At 37.1% G+C, this 15,598-nt stretch overlaps 2 protein-coding genes across 10 annotated transcripts; one reads left to right on the forward strand and one right to left on the reverse strand.

The window, feature by feature from the left end:
• Positions 1-533: 533 nt before the first annotated feature.
• EMB2421 (FAD/NAD(P)-binding oxidoreductase family protein) lies at positions 534-8,435 on the reverse strand. Of its 7 annotated transcripts, XM_088868956.1 has the most exons (12): positions 6,985-7,068; positions 6,677-6,726; positions 6,438-6,555; positions 5,651-5,786; positions 4,971-5,464; positions 4,716-4,763; positions 3,806-3,980; positions 3,192-3,304; positions 3,016-3,112; positions 2,601-2,820; positions 1,962-2,115; positions 534-1,105 (listed from the first exon to the last, which is right to left on the reverse strand). In XM_088868956.1, exons 4-12 carry the CDS (start codon positions 5,730-5,732, stop codon positions 674-676), a joined length of 1,815 nt encoding a protein of 604 aa, XP_088725082.1. In that variant the 5' UTR covers positions 5,733-5,786; positions 6,438-6,555; positions 6,677-6,726; positions 6,985-7,068; the 3' UTR covers positions 534-673. The 7 variants fall into 7 exon arrangements, 5 of the variants coding, with proteins under 5 accessions (XP_088725082.1, XP_011626226.1, XP_088725080.1 ...); XR_016057036.1 differs by lacking the exons at positions 6,438-6,555; positions 6,677-6,726 and adding an exon at positions 7,681-8,435 and having other exon boundaries at positions 2,601-2,825; positions 6,985-7,067; XR_016057037.1 differs by lacking the exons at positions 6,438-6,555; positions 6,677-6,726 and adding an exon at positions 7,681-8,311 and having other exon boundaries at positions 2,601-2,825; positions 4,971-5,344; positions 6,985-7,067.
• A 2,069-nt stretch (positions 8,436-10,504) lies between these two features.
• LOC18441899 (Remorin family protein) lies at positions 10,505-15,373 on the forward strand. Of its 3 annotated transcripts, none has more exons than XM_020671891.2 (4): positions 10,505-12,090; positions 13,551-13,632; positions 14,496-14,699; positions 15,011-15,373. In XM_020671891.2, the coding sequence occupies exons 1-3, from the start codon at positions 11,348-11,350 to the stop codon at positions 14,694-14,696; spliced, it is 1,026 nt and encodes a 341-aa protein (XP_020527550.2). In that variant the 5' UTR covers positions 10,505-11,347; the 3' UTR covers positions 14,697-14,699; positions 15,011-15,373. The 3 variants fall into 3 exon arrangements, with proteins under 3 accessions (XP_020527550.2, XP_020527549.2, XP_020527552.2); XM_020671890.2 differs by having other exon boundaries at positions 15,066-15,373; XM_020671893.2 differs by having other exon boundaries at positions 15,289-15,373.
• Positions 15,374-15,598: the final 225 nt, after the last annotated feature.

A 15,598-nucleotide genomic window follows, 5' to 3' on the forward strand; every position in this document is an offset into this window, starting at 1 on the left:
TTAGTACGGTATATTTTAGAATATATGAACTACGGAACCTCATGATTAAATTAGGCCCCAGACCGTACACTGATTGTCCAACTTTTTGGACTGTCTGATCTGATTATATATATATATATATGATTGAGAACGGGTAAAACCTCATTCAATTTCACCATGGTGGAATTTGATCGTCTCCTTCGAATTTGAAGCCAAGAATCGGTAGTTAAGACTATGGTTTTGGTGAAAAACCTGATTCCATCGTTTGGAGTTCTCGAGGGCTCCATTACCCCAAGTCTCTCTCTTTTCTCTATCTAAGACAAGGCCGTTGCAAGTCCAGCCTCTCCACAAAGATATTTACAGCAAGTACTAATAAATATACAGGCTCTGCTATCATATGGAGATGCGCAGCCCATGCCATCTCTCTCTTCTTCGCCTTCGTGGAGAGGGAAATGCCACATTGGCCACTAGAACAAGGAGGTCTGCAGAGCCTATATGATAAAAATACAACATTTTCTTATTTAGAACATGAATCATAATTGCTTTCATTTTCATTTATTTGCAAGTCATGAAATTCAAATTATTTCATTTGTAGCGGTTCTAATTACAACTTCAGATTTAAGTCACATAATGCAACTTATGCTTTCTTTTCACATGTATAACATGATTTTCAATTTGAAATAAATATTAAACTCTATTTATTCACTCCCAAAATCATAGAGAAGACCCTTCTAATCTCCCCATCTACATCCCCATCAATTCCAAATTTGGTCCTCCATGCTATGTGCTCATCTGGCCTCACCAAAATTGCACCCTTGTTTGACATCTTGCACAAGTCCCACCACGATGATGATGACGATGACAACACCGATGATGATGATAAAGGGCACCCCAATTCCACAACATCAATCACATTCTCCACCTGGGGTCGTATGGCATCATTAGCAGCCATGCATTCATGGGTAGATCCATATGGCCACATTATACATACCCTTAGAGAAACCTCATAGCTCCTTGCCACATTAATTGCCCCACTTGCAAGGTGATATGACTCTTTCCTAGGTCCCACAATGAGAAGGAAGTCTATCTTATCTCCAAATAGTAGATCCAGGGTAGATAATATCTCCTAAACAAGTGAAAAACTAAGAAGATCAATTCAAGGAAACACAAAGCAAAGGATTACAAAAGATTAAGAAGCTACATGTTTTCCTCTCTTTGTTGTGTTTTGAGACTTTGTTGTGTTTTGCAAGGGGGTGGCAGGGTAGAGGGTATAATAATATAAGGAAAGTAAATGACACAAATGTTTGAGAACAAGGACCCAGGCTCAGACTTACCACAGTCCCAACTCTGGGTCCGCCACCAAACCGGCCAAGTCAGATGTCCAACTGGGCTGAGTCTATGATTACATTGTATATCAGCCCAATCTCTTTTATGGCTACATCATTGGCCCAATCTCCTTTGGTGATTGCCTCAAAACTTACATTTGCAAATGACACTGGGTGTATTTCCCATACATAATACATAGAATTGCTTTAGGATATGATAGTTGAATAGAATTGCTTCAGGATATGATAGTTGAACCTTGAGATTACTTCACAATGTTCGAATTTGAGAAAGAATTGGTAAGACTTTGTTGGTGCATTCATGGGCAAGCTATCATCCAGACAGGAAACCAATAATTTTTTCTCTCAATTCGCTTGCATGAAAAGACTCACCGTTTCTTTCAATAGACTAAGAGATGACAGTCACATTTCTCACTTTGTTTTAAGGAGACTGGTTTGAAAAATTCGAACAAGGTTATCATTTTTGTTTTGGCTAGACAGCACAAGGGTTCTCATTAAGCTCTGTACATGTAGGGGTGGGTGTATGTGTGGGTGGGGTAGCGGTGGGCCACCCAGCAGTGGGGTGGAAGGGTGGATGACTTGACAAGATCACAAAAAAGGAAAAAGGCAAAATTGTAACTCTTCAGGTAGGAACCGAACCTTTTTTGATACTCCTTTCAGAACCCTAACATTCATATGAGGCAGGCGCTTTCCTGTTTCTGCTGAGGGAACATACTCCCTTCTCCTGCCAGTAGGTTCAAACGTTTCCTCCCCACAAACTGTAATTTCAGGAACAAGGGCTCCTTCAAGATACCTATAAACAATAACATGATAATAAATTGTCATCAAGAAAAGAGACCTCAAGTTAGAGTTCAGTACGAGCACTTTGGTTGCCTTTTTCCTTTTTCATGAAAATCATATTGTAGTAATAAAAAAATAAACAGTACATAAAAGATGAGAAAAAAGTTCCAAAAAATGGAAATAATAGAAAACTAGTTAAAGATCATTCTCAGAAAACTCTCAGAAAAATAGAAAAAATAAGAAATACTAAAAATTGATATAAACATAAAAGGCATATAGAAAATTACGTATAAATTAATTATAACTGATTTAGTCGAAGATTGAAACAATTATAAATTAAGTTCAAATATATTATACATGCCCCTTGTCGGGGGCTGTTCTGGACTCAGAGACCTGACAAGCCCGAGTGGCTCGGGCGAGTCCGAGCGACTCACCCAAGTTTTCCTACACTGATATAAACTAGAAAGAAAAGAGACGAGAGAATACAAGAACACAAACCTAAAACCAAGATCCTCAGCAGGAAATTGAAGTTGAAGACTGTTGCCTTCATCCAAAATGCTCTTCAATTTGGCCAACCTTGCAGAACCAAATGGATTGGCCTCGTTTAAAAGAAATGGTGAAAGTTGGGCACGGCCAATGGAGAAGATTCCTTCCAAAAATAGCTTCTGAAGTCTAGGAGGCATTATGGAACCAAGCCCGCTATTTACCACCCTATGGACTGCACTAAGCACATTGAGAGAGAGAGAGAGCGAGAGAGAGAGAGAGAGAGAGAGAGAGAGAGAGAGAGAGAGAGAGAGGTGGATTCAATACTGAAATAATTGCATATTGTGTGCATGTGAGATGAAGAAAGAGAGAAAGAAGAGAACAGTTGGTTCTATAAAGTAAGTGAAAATTCTGAATGTTACAACCCTACCAGTGTTTGCCATGGTCGGATCGAGGCCAAGTGTAGAAGGGATTGACATGGCTGCTTTATAATTTGCAACACTTAAGGCAGTATTGAATTTTGCAATCTGTAAAAAGACAAGAACGAAGGAAAATAAAAGTGCCATCAACATAGCGAGAACACATGGTTTATTAAGAAAGACATACAGGCCTACGCTCTGTCTCGTAAGTCTGAAGAATGGAAGGTGAAGCAACGCCTCTCATTACACAAGCTATTTTCCAGGCCAAATTATGCGCATCCTGAATGCCTGTGTTCATTCCTGACAAACAAACAAGTTTTTACAAAGGGATGATGAGTTTCAGAAGATATGGAATTAATAAATCAGGATACACCCACCATATTAAAAAATTCATAAACCTCTCTCTCTCTCTCTCTCTTACACAGACATGAATACAATGTCCTGGCTGTCTCATATTGGGTATCAAAAAATTGCATATGAAATCCATGAAGCACTTCAAACTGTCCATCATATGAAGAGAAAAGTTCTACTCATAAACGAATAAACAATATCAATGAGACATGAGTCTAACTCTAACCTGAGGATGATAAACATGCAGACGTAGGAATTCAGATAGATATAAAACCCCATTTAAGGAATTTAAAATAATGTAAGCTAAGTGTTCATCCAAAGAAATTGAAGCATATTGACAGGAACAAACACTCCAGAGTATGCTTTAAATGCGTCTAATTATCTGTTAAGAAATGTAGCAAAGCACAGTATATTTAAACTAGAACACAAAATATGATAGTAAAAATTTACCAAAACCACCAGCTGGGGGGAACCTATGAGCTGCATCACCAGCAAGTATCACATGATCACAACTTGAAACAAACTTCTCAGCTACCTCTGCATGCATTATCCATGGTTTTATGCCTATAACATCTACATCAACAAGCTTGTGGCCAACCAACATGAAAATTATTTCCCGGCATACCTACAAAATATTGCACACTATTTACCATAGGGACAATGTATCATTAGTTATCTTATAAATTAGTTATATTATACAATTTAGCATGAGGTTAGGTTCATCAGGTAAAAAAACGTAGTAGTAAATAAGTAATCTAACATGTTCACAAAGTTCCATCTTCTCTCAATTATTTCTAGTAACCTTCTAATGAAAACAATATCTATTTCTCATAATTTAAACTTCAATACCGTCAAGGCGCTCATGTTAGATAAGGAAAACCATCTTATAAGTGAATGCCTTCAGCAGTAACCACTTATCCACTATTCATCATACATTGAAATAGACGTTGGTAGAGAGCAGCTTGGCTGTCACAGTGAGGCCAATTAACTTTATATCATGCTGAGAGAGTCACAAACTTTGTGAAACTCTATTTATATCGATTAAAGGGAGGAGAGTTTAGTTTTTTGATGTGATTAAAGTTGGTTAGAAGACAGATCTATTGCTTCTTCCAACACAATACATATCGGTGACATGTTCCCTGCATGTCAAACAGACGTCAAACTGTTCACTATTTGTCGAAAGAAAATGCACTTTTTTTATATAAAACAACAAATACAAGCTGCTTTATAAAATCAAATGTCTTTATAAAAAATGTATCTCACATAAACTTCTCAAAAACTAAATACCAATGCAAAAACTATTTCTTATGGGAGAAAAGGGTATATACATTTGGAGAGCTCAATTAACTAACAACTGTACCTTGGGGGTGAAATCTTCAAGACTCTGCTGGGGAGGATAGAATGGCACCTACGAAAGAGCATAGAAAATTCAATATTTTCTGCAGGGAATAGAAATCATTCTAATATCGAGTTAAACAACAAGAAAACATCTGCAGATGCTAGAATTATCGAATGCAGTCAATATCAAGTCAAAGATTAATATGCCTTAAATATCAAGTCAAAGATGGCAAAAATCTCCAACGATAGCAAGTAATAATCCCTTATACAGCATTACCTGTAATATAAATTCCCCTTTGTTGAGATCATGAGCAACAAGAACTCCAATTGCTTCAGAATTGAAAATGAAGAATAGCATTCCAGGCATTTGATGCAAGAGATAATCTCCAAGATCTTTGCTCAAGAAATGGACACTGATCAGTTTTTGCAAGTCACGTTCACCTTCCATTTTTATGCCCACTAGTTTTCTTACTGTGCTTCCTGCCCCATCTGAACCAACTAGGATCCTGCAACAAATTTTCTTTTCCATCCTCTTCCCTTCCCTGATAAAGGAAACGCCCACCTCTACACCATCGGCAGTTGGGCTTATGTAAGTGCATTCATGCCCCATCATGATTTTATTTCCTCCGAGGACAGCACAGTCTTGACCTTCTATTGTATCAGTTGTGCAAACTTGGAAATTAAGGTCTGCTAACCTTTTAACTAGCAATCTAACAAGTTTGTACTGTGAGAAGTGAGCAACTGATACAGGGCTGGCTACTTTTTCAAAATCTGGAGAAAATTTGCACAAGTGACATTCAAAGTACTTGCAAATCGAGCAACAATGTTCCTAAGAAATCTCAAATGTCCTAACACGTATATTTTAATTGGTTTTTATCTGATATTTTAATTTTTTTATTATTGAAATCAGGTTTTGTTTCTAAACACAATTATTGATGAACTAGGCTGAAATCTCACCTTGTGGTTGCATGTGATCAACTGATCCCAGAACTGGACCAGAAAGAGAAGTACAGTATATGAACTTCCTCCATAAGTCCATGGGAGGCTGCAGCCCATTAATTTCCTCTGCCAGACCATCCAATTTACGGAAAATCTGTAAAGAAGTGAAATGTTTACTCATTTAAAGAAATTCAGACTCACATCAAGGAACATTTGCTGACGCCCACAGAAGTAACCAAATTGAAAGATGGGATATCATTCCAACGTACATTTGTTTGAGCATAAATTCTCAATAGATTAAACTCAGAGACACTATGAGAGAACATAGCAATCACAAATCCATACCAAAAAAAAAATGAAGAGAGAGGAAAAAAAAGAATGAAGCTTCTGTTGAGAAGATGGAGAAAGAACTCGTCTGGTATCTTCTTCAGAGGAAATTGATCACTCAAGTAGGGATGAAACATTCCAACCCAGGTAAGTGAGAATAGGCATTACTAGAAGGAATGAACATGAGGGAAGTCCATCCAAGAGGTCCTGGATGTGAACTGAAGTTCAGAAGTAATCCTTAGTGGTGTCTCTCTTTACATGTACAACTTAAAAGGGATTAAAGTTTTTTATGGATGTCCTTTCCATTCTGAAGGGGAATTCAACACCCATGGGTGTGTATCATGCATTGAACCAAGTAGTGGGTTAAAAGAAACTCATTCAAGGACAGGAACCTTCTTAAGACATCTCTGGTAGTGTCACACCACCATTAGGATTATAGGCACCTTAAGTATTGTCCAGTAATCGCAAAAAGACCTACCTATACCAGACTGCGGGGGAGAGGACACCAGAACTACCACCACTTAAGCAGATTTGTCCAAATCAATTTTTGTCAAACTCATCACAATTAAGCTTGTAGAACCTGTTCCTCTATCAAACTTCAAAGCAATAAGATTTTCAAGCAAAAATTTGTTACTTTCCATATATTTGAAATGCAAATAATCCTACAATGAGTTAGGTTTTACAGGTTATATAGAGCCAATATTTATCAATATGAACCTCCACTTGTTGATGGGATCAAAGGACGCACTGAGCATTAAATCCAACACCTGTGGAGAATTGAAGTCAAACTTGTTGAAGAAAATATTTATCTTTCGAAGAGAAACAAGCCAAAAATTGCTTCACAAAGCAAGACATTGACTTTGAGTCACCATTGCATCTTTTGAATTCTAATTTGAGTGTTCTATACAATTCCATCTCCTCATAACCGTAAGAGTCCATCCTCAGGGCAAACAGCATTGCACTCATTTTTTCGAGTCCCGCTATAAATAATCTATGTAATAAATGAAATTCATAGAAATAAAAACCTCCATAGTGCGGTTGTTGATGAAGTGAGCTTGAGGATGTTGAGAGAAAGTCATATTTTTCTCCAAAACTGCACATTTAACTCCTGCAATACAGAAATTTGTGTTTGTGATTTTTTAGCTAATCTTACAGCTCCTCAAGGTAAAAGCAATAAAATAAAATAAGACATTAACAACATTGGATTGACATTAATAGCACTATAGTAATAGAGGAAGAACATTACATATAATAAAATAAAAAACCTCTCTAAATTTACAGAGTACAGTTAATTTCCTTCACCTCTTGTATCCTAAGTTTTATAGAATGAATATGGATCAAGCTCAAACCAAGAAATTATATTCTAGAGTATGTTTAATTCAACTAGGTTAGCCTTGGTATGAAGTTGAAAGATATGAATTGACAAAGAGAAAAACCGAAATTCTGAAATCTCAACTATCTCTTTTTCTTGTAGCTCCATTCTCAAATCTCAATTATCGCAGAGAGAGCACAGAGTAGAGCATGATGCATGCGAGAAGTGCAACCAAAAGGGGGAGACCAATTATTCTCAATTATAGGGTTATATTTTCATTAAGAACAAGAGAAAGAAAAACATAAAATAGAATCAGCCATAAGAAAGACACAAGGAAAAGAAAAAGAACACTTATAAAAAGCCGTGTGAAAAGTAACTCGCAGGAAGGAAATGGAGATTGGAACAATACCTAATTTGGTGAGCAAGAATGACAGAACCAGACCAACAGGTCCTGCTCCTATGATGAGAACTGGCAAAGTCTCGTTAGATTTCGCGATTGAGGAGTTTGATCGGCTCCTTTGAATTGAAACAAAACATGGGGAGTTCGAGTTTAGGGTATTGGCGGTTATAGTTAGGCCAAAAACTCGATTCCATGGCTTGGGAATTCTCGAGGCCGCCATGACCCCAACTCTCTCCCTCTCTCTCTCTCCCTCTCTCTCTCTCTCTCTCTCTGCCTTTATGGAGAGGAAATGCCTCCTTCGAGTCTATGGAGAGGGAAATGCCACATCGGACTCTCCCCCTCTCTGTGTCTCCATGTCTGAGGCGCGATAGAGAGAGAATTCGAAATCTCTTGGGGGAAGGCCACTCTCGCTCTCTCTAAACTTGAAGCTTTGTTTCTCTCTCTAAATTTGAAGGTTGAAGCTTTGAAATTTGGAGGCGAACTAAACGACTTAACCCGCGCTCCCTTCCCTTCCCTTCCCTTCCCCTCCCTCTCTTTCTCTCTCTCTCTCTCTCTCTACTTGGGGTGGTAGAGAACCAAAATTGAAAAAGTTCATTTCTTAAAAAAAAATTCATGAGAATGACATTTATGGTGTATTTTGAAATTTTGATTCAAAACCAGGATGGTTGAGGAGAATCGTCCACGGCCATAATCCAAGTCGGATCGCGGGATCGAAATTTGAAATTGGAGATTTGAAAAATATTAAAAATGTAAAATAGAAACTTATGGGAGGGAGATTTAAGAGTACCTATAAAAATATTAGACAAGTTTTAAAAAAAAACATATAAGTAATTATCCTATCGGACCCTCAAAAGATTAACATTAAAATTGATATAGATCTCTAAAAATATTTTAGGTTAGTTTAAGACTTGATTTTTCTAGAGATTTATGTTAATTTTAATAGTGATCATTACGAGGTCCTACGCACATGAGTAAGCGAGGGCCTTATAGGATTATTTCTCAAAATATACATAAAAAGAGTTCTAGGGGTGATGAAGCCAGTATCGTTATCAGCATCGCCAAAATCTTTTCCCAATTAATCGGGAGAAAGTTGTGTATATGCCATTGTGGAGTTTAACATAAGAAACTAAAAACTAGGGGTTGATTATTTGCCCTTACGGCGTGAAATGGGGACACTAGGATGTTTAGAATCCCTTATATTTGTTGTAATTAGAATCTTTTATTAATTATTACTTTATGAGATTGTTAGAGTGTGCAGGGTGATTTAGAAACCCTTTATGAGATTATCAGAGTGTGCAGGGTGATTTAGAAGGCATCCAGGCTGACCCAGTTTTTTGAAAATGGGATCCAAAGGTGGTGTTGGTATGATCTTGCCAGTGATTTCATGAATATAAAATGATAGACCGATTTTTTCATAGTACTCTTCTAAAATATGGGATAGCCTTGCTTTTCTAAATTTTGGAGGCCAGCTCTAGATTAGGTATTAATCATAGTTATCAAGATCGGGTCATTGCTCTAGCCCGTCAAATTGTCGATCAGTCAATCGGTCAGTTTAGTTTAAAAAAAAAAAAAAAAGAGTCAAACTTAACATCTATACGGCTTTAGCCGGGCCAACTAGTTTTATCTTGTTCAACTGATTAAATAAAATTAAACAATTTTTTTAAATTATTTTTTATTTTTATTTTTAAAAAATATAAATTATATGAATCAACTTACTATCAAAGGAGACTTGAAAGGGTGAAAGGACTTGAAAGGGTGAAAGCAAAGGGATAGGGTAAAAAGTATTTGCTCAACTCATGAAAATTCCAAAAAAATGACTCATCACCTGATATGGCAAATTAACATTCATACTCGATAAAAGGCTTAAGAATACAGAGCATTTTTTCAGTATGACCCCTCTCTCTCCCTTCTTTTTTTCTGTGCTCTGTCTTCTTCTCTCTTGCCATTAAATAATAAAAATGAGTAAACCTCACTTATAACTCATCAAAAATTACAATCTAAGTGTTGAAAAATATTGAAATCGATCATCTCAGCTTGAACATCATGGTTGTGCATAAAACTTAAGATTTTAAAATCTAAAATTGATGTGTATTGCAACAAATCATCTAGACCATCCATTTCCTACTAAAAATAGTTGTTCACATATCCACAAGATCTATACGATCTTTTTAGTTTCAAATTTTATTGTCTAAGTAAAAAATTAGTTTTAAAGCAATCTTAAAGATTTATTATGCCAAAAGTGCTTTGTAGATAAGGATTTTAGTGAGGCTTTATTTTGCTTTAATAAAGCCTAGGCCCTATAGAAACTTCCTCCTAAAAATTATACCACTGCCATCCCCCAGTCCGGGGCGCGTGAAGGCCACATAAAAAATATCAATTGATGCAATCTGGTAATAATCCCCTGATCCGTTATCCAATATCGACCGTCCAAGTGTTATTTTCAACGGCTAGTTGATGAAAGCCGTCGATCGTACCCTATTTTTGAATTTGTTGTTTTTTCCCTCACATGGGGACTGGCGGCAAAAGCGTTTGTACCTCTGCTGCTCTGTTCTCTCCTAATAATTCCTCTCTCTCTCTCTAAAACCTCATCTCTCTCTCTCTCTAAAACGTCATCTCTCTCTCTCATCGGTTCTCTCTCTAAACGTCGTCCATCCCTCTCCTCTCTCTCTTGGACTGCTACTTCTCTCTCTTGGTAGACTCTGCTCTCTCTCATGTTTCATCTCTCCTCTGTTTTCTCAGAACCCTGCAACTCTCTTCAAGGTGCAGTTTGATTAGTTCCAGATTCTCCCACCATCAAGCACCATTTCCCAGGTAACCCACTATCCCCATCATAAAAAACTGTGCACATTTTTTAACTCTATTATCAGTTTTCGCGTACTCTAGTGTTGGTATCCAGTGAACCCCCCCCTCTCTCTCTCTCTCTTATCAACTTGCACATACTTTAGTGCTGTTATTCGTGATAACCCTCCCTCTCTCTCTATCTCGCTCTGTCTCTCTCTCTCTCCTGCACATATGTTAACAGAGAAAAAGCACCAGAACCAGATATGTGCTCGATCTGATTGTTAGAAATAAGATTCCTATGCATTTTTGTATCAATTGTGTATAAAGATCTTTCCTTTTTGTGATGGTGTTTTGGCTTTTCGATTAGATGGGTTTTCATCATGTTTTCATAGGTTGGAAACCTGAAAGAGGGCGTTTACAGGTTTGATAGAACTCTAGAGTCTAGAGTGAGAAAGTGTTATCTGTTTAACTTTTGAAGTAGATTGGTCTTTAGGTACTAAGGTTGGTTTTCCTGACATTCAATAGTATTGGTTTTTCTAGGGTAACTCATGAGATGAATATTTAGAAAGTTGTAGCATTTTAGTCCTATGGAAACTGGTGAGCAAGTAGGTTTGATAACGTTGGTTTATGACTCATGAGGTTTGATATCTGAAATTGGAGAGAGAATGAAATTTACAATGAGTACCTGGATTTTCGTGGCTCCTTAGGTGTGTGGAATTGGTAAAATTTCCCATTTTGTTTAGGTCCTCCATCATCAAATCAGATCAAAGTGAGAGAATGAGATTCATGGTGGTAATACAATTCCCTGCTTTCTTTGGAATGGATAATTGGGGAGGTTTTTCCTGACTAAATCAATTCACAAGCCTCCTTTATCATATCAAACCATTATCACAAAATGAGACCTTTACAGGACAAGAGTGGTAATGCTTTCGAATTTCACAAGGGAAGCAATCCAAATAGGGCATCTCATCAAAGAACAGTTTTGGGATCTCTTAGTAAGCCAGCGCCCTCAAAATGGGACGACGCCCAAAAGTGGCTTGTTGGTCAAAATCAGGCCAAGCCCAAAGTTAGGGTTTTAATTATGGAAGACCGAGAACTAGGGTTCACTCATTCCCAAAAAGCCAAGGACTCTTCTAGCAAATCAGAGGGATCAGTTGAGGAACAAGTTGTGAACGATGATGAAGGGGAAACCAAGAAAATTGATTGTAATGAGTCACTTTGGCGAATCAATAAGACTAGTTTGGAGGATTCAGCATCTGCTATTCGATCTGTTTGTGTAAGGGATATGGGGACTGAAATGACCCCAATTGGTAGTCAAGAGCCATCGAGGACAGGGACACCCCTTAGGGCCAGTACCCCATGTATTAGGAGCCCTATTTCTTCTGGTTCATCAAGTCCTAATAGATCAAACCATGGAGTACAGGCCGTTGATGGCTCAAGTTTACAGTCTTTGGAAAATAGAAGAGATGTTATGTATCAAGGGAGGCCAAGTGTTACAGGGTGGTCAAGCAAAGACGGTGAATCTGATGCTTCTAGGATTCTTTGCAGGAACAGTTCAGTTTGTGTTGAAAGGCACAGTAGCTTGGAGACTCGAGCCTTGGCATGGGACGAGGCAGAAAGGGCAAAATACATGGCAAGGTTGATATGGATACTTCAGTTATTTTCATGATATCTTTACTGCTAACGATTTATGGCTTTAGTTGTCTGCACGGGGTGAGCAATCTGAGATTGAATTATCTTGCCAAAATGAAAACTTTCTTAAATCCAGTTGGGAACTTAGATCCTTTTATTTATGTAAAAAAAAATTTTCTCTTTAAATGAAAACGTAATTGCCACTGTTTATTGTCTAATTTCATCTTCATTCTTTACTCATTAATGGCAAACTACAATTGTGGGAGTTTAAATTTGCTCCAAAGTTGGAGGGATTAAAAGCCTCACTTTTGTTGCGTATAATTTTTCGGGGTTACCTGAATGTTGATGATAAGTGGCATAAATTAGATAAATTCTGACTCAAATATACCTACCATGTTTTGTGGAGTTTAATGGACCAAGGTTTAGTACAGATTTCAGCCAAACTATTCAGGTTGTGTGATTTTTTTTTTTTTTTTTTATGAGTTTGTATCTATTATTTGTTTATCAACCCCACAAAAGAGTCATATTGGTTTCATGGGAATGTGCTCCTATCAAGTGATATATATTGAAAAATCTTATTTTGGCTGTCGCCTCTGTTCTGTAAAAACTTGAGTGGCTCACTCAGATCTTGCTTAGACCTGCCCAAGTTCTCCTGTGAGTGAGACCCTCAAAGTATTACGGCACATTTCTTGACGACTGTAAGCGACATTCTTTGAAACTACCAAATGTTTTGGCAAAATAAACACACACACGCACACACATACACATTTTATAAAAACACACACACACACACACACACACACACACAAGAGGGTATTACAAGATCATTAAATGCTTAACTCATGCTAGTAGTGTGAGGCCTGAGCCAATAGAGCAACAGGCTCGCGTTCTCTTTGGCATTGCCTGCTGCATATCGTAATACACATTTGCATTTACTTTTATCACTAGCCAAGACAGTTGAATAAATATTAGATGAGATTACATGCAATTTCCTCTTTGAAACTCATAGAGGGAAATTTTGCTTGTCTAGCAGATTTGATGTGTTTTTTTTTGGTGAGTTAGTAGGGAGAGGGCCCCTACCCTTGGTAGGAATTGAGCCTAGGACATAGTTTTGCAGATTGATGTGTTTACTTATTCATAAATATACTTCTACTTTGTTCAAAACCAAAATTTAGGTTTCGTGTGCCTGAGCTCATGTACTTTATTTTATGATTTTCTATCAGTGAGGCATGTATGTACTATGAAGTGGCTGAATCTTGAATGGTTCAGTTCAACCTCTAGTAGAGGCATTGATTTTAGTGACATATAGTGTGAACAGTTCTTCTGTTTAAGCAAAGATGCTTTTTGAATCTGTTTCCTAACTGATTGAGTTGGCATTGGACAAAATTGTTTATTTGAATGCCATTGTCATGGTTTCATGCATTTTCAATACCTGTCGGCTTCGAAGATTAAAATTGTATTTACAGGTATAAACGTGAAGAGGTGAAGATACAGGCTTGGGAAAATCACCAGAAAAGAAAAGCTGAAACAGAAATGAGGAGGATGGAGGTACTTCTTAATTCTATATGTTTATCTTTCTAATGTCAGAAAAGAAAGTACTGATTGCATGCCATGTTCTTGTTGTCTATGATCCTTCTGGTAAGGCTATTGCAAGATATCCAAGATTTTGTTGGGCATATTGAGATAATTTGATAAAATTATACTAGTTATCAAACTAAATAAATATATAATTTCTAGAGATGGCAATGAGAACATGAGGAATTGATGTTCAAAATAAATATTAGATTATCATGGGAACAGGGAAGTAAAAGAGGAAGCATAAAGAATAATGAATATGCCAACATGAAGGAGACAACAGTTTGTTAATGCATAAAAGATCAATAGAGATCGATAGAAGTTCATAACTTAAAGAAAACTTGGATCTTTCTGATTGCTAACCTCTTGAATGAGGGAGAGTTTGATATATTCCCATTTATATTGTTTAATGCACGGATGACAATATAAATCTTAACTGTTGACCAGAACAGGAGGGCTGAACCTCAAGAAATATATATAATGGACATTCACTGGGTCTGCAGTTCATTTGAAGTGATGATCCCGATGTTGACTCATTTGAATTGCCAACTTATTCTGAAAATAGGCCCATTTGTTGATTGGATCTCAACTGTCCACTAAGTAAACTTAATCATTTTATTGCACAATCGAGGTTCACTAACCTTCCATTAGGCTTAAATGTTCTGTCCCATCATTCTTTTCTACTTCAACCTTTCCTATGTTTCACTCATCTTTTCTTTGTTCACACAGGCATATGTATGTGTGTAACTTGCTGCTTTTTTTTCTCTCATTTTATTTGTACTCTCTCTTTCTCTCACTGCATTGATATTGGAGAATTGTTGTATGCTGGTATTTAGGCAAGGGCAGAGAGATTGAAATCACGAGCACAAGAGAGACGGACGAATAAGTTAGCTGCTACACGTCGCAAGGCTGAAGAGAAGCGTGCAAATGCCGAGGCCAAATTGAATGAGCAAGCTGTGAGGACTTCAGAGAGAGCAGATTATATAAGGAGGACCGGCCGTATACCTTCCTTTTTCTATTTCAAGTTCTGTCGGTGAAATGTATGTGACATTTTTTCTCTTTCATCACCTTTGTTTTTTAGGAGAAAAGGGAAATATGTATGTGCTTTCATTCCAAGCAATGTAATAACAACTGATTTTAAAAAATAATATTTATTTCCACACCTCCAAGATGATCATGTATCTATTGCCCTTCTCACTCTCTTCTAGATTCCAGCAATTCATATATCTAAGAATCAGTGGCTTTCACTGGATTAGGACCCTTCAAATTTGATATTCTTATAGATAATTTGTGATAGTTTAATTTATGCTTTATAGAAAGATGAACTTCTTGTTTGGTTTCCCTCTTTCAGCTTAGATGGAGAGATCTGTTTGGTTCATTATATGTGATAGTCTACCGTTCTGCAGGCACAATACTGTCTGTACTCTACATGTAGGTCTCCACCATCTGTTCTAAATGATATTGGAGATTTACAGTTCGCCTACAATTATCAGCTTGTGCAGAGGAGCAATTTATGTCCATTTACTGTCATTGAGAACAGATTTTGGAGACTACTTTTAGTATTCAGTGTGGTGCATGTATGATATACAATCTCTTATCATCTTCTTTTTGTTGGTTGTATCTGCTCAGGCAATAATGACAGCAGCAGCGATTTAAGGTGTAAGAAGACCGGTTGTTATATTTTGAATGATATCATTTGAGATATTTATGAAAAGGATGAGGTTTTGGTGTGTCAGCCAACGCACAAATCCATCATTTGGATCTAAAATTTTACATGTCAATAATCTTAGCCCACCATGACTGTGAATCTGAAAAAAAAAAAAAAATTGAACTGTTAAAGTAGTCTATTTTGAACTTTTCCTGCTCCATTTATTATTTTACTTCTCAGATCATCATATCTGCATTTTATTGAGTTGCAAGTGAATCTAAGGAGAAAATG

Source organism: Amborella trichopoda, chromosome 6 (genome assembly GCF_054954075.1).
Source record: "Amborella trichopoda isolate Santa Cruz 75 chromosome 6, AtrichopodaSantaCruz75HAP2 v2.0, whole genome shotgun sequence".
Classification (NCBI taxonomy): domain Eukaryota; kingdom Viridiplantae; phylum Streptophyta; class Magnoliopsida; order Amborellales; family Amborellaceae; genus Amborella; species Amborella trichopoda.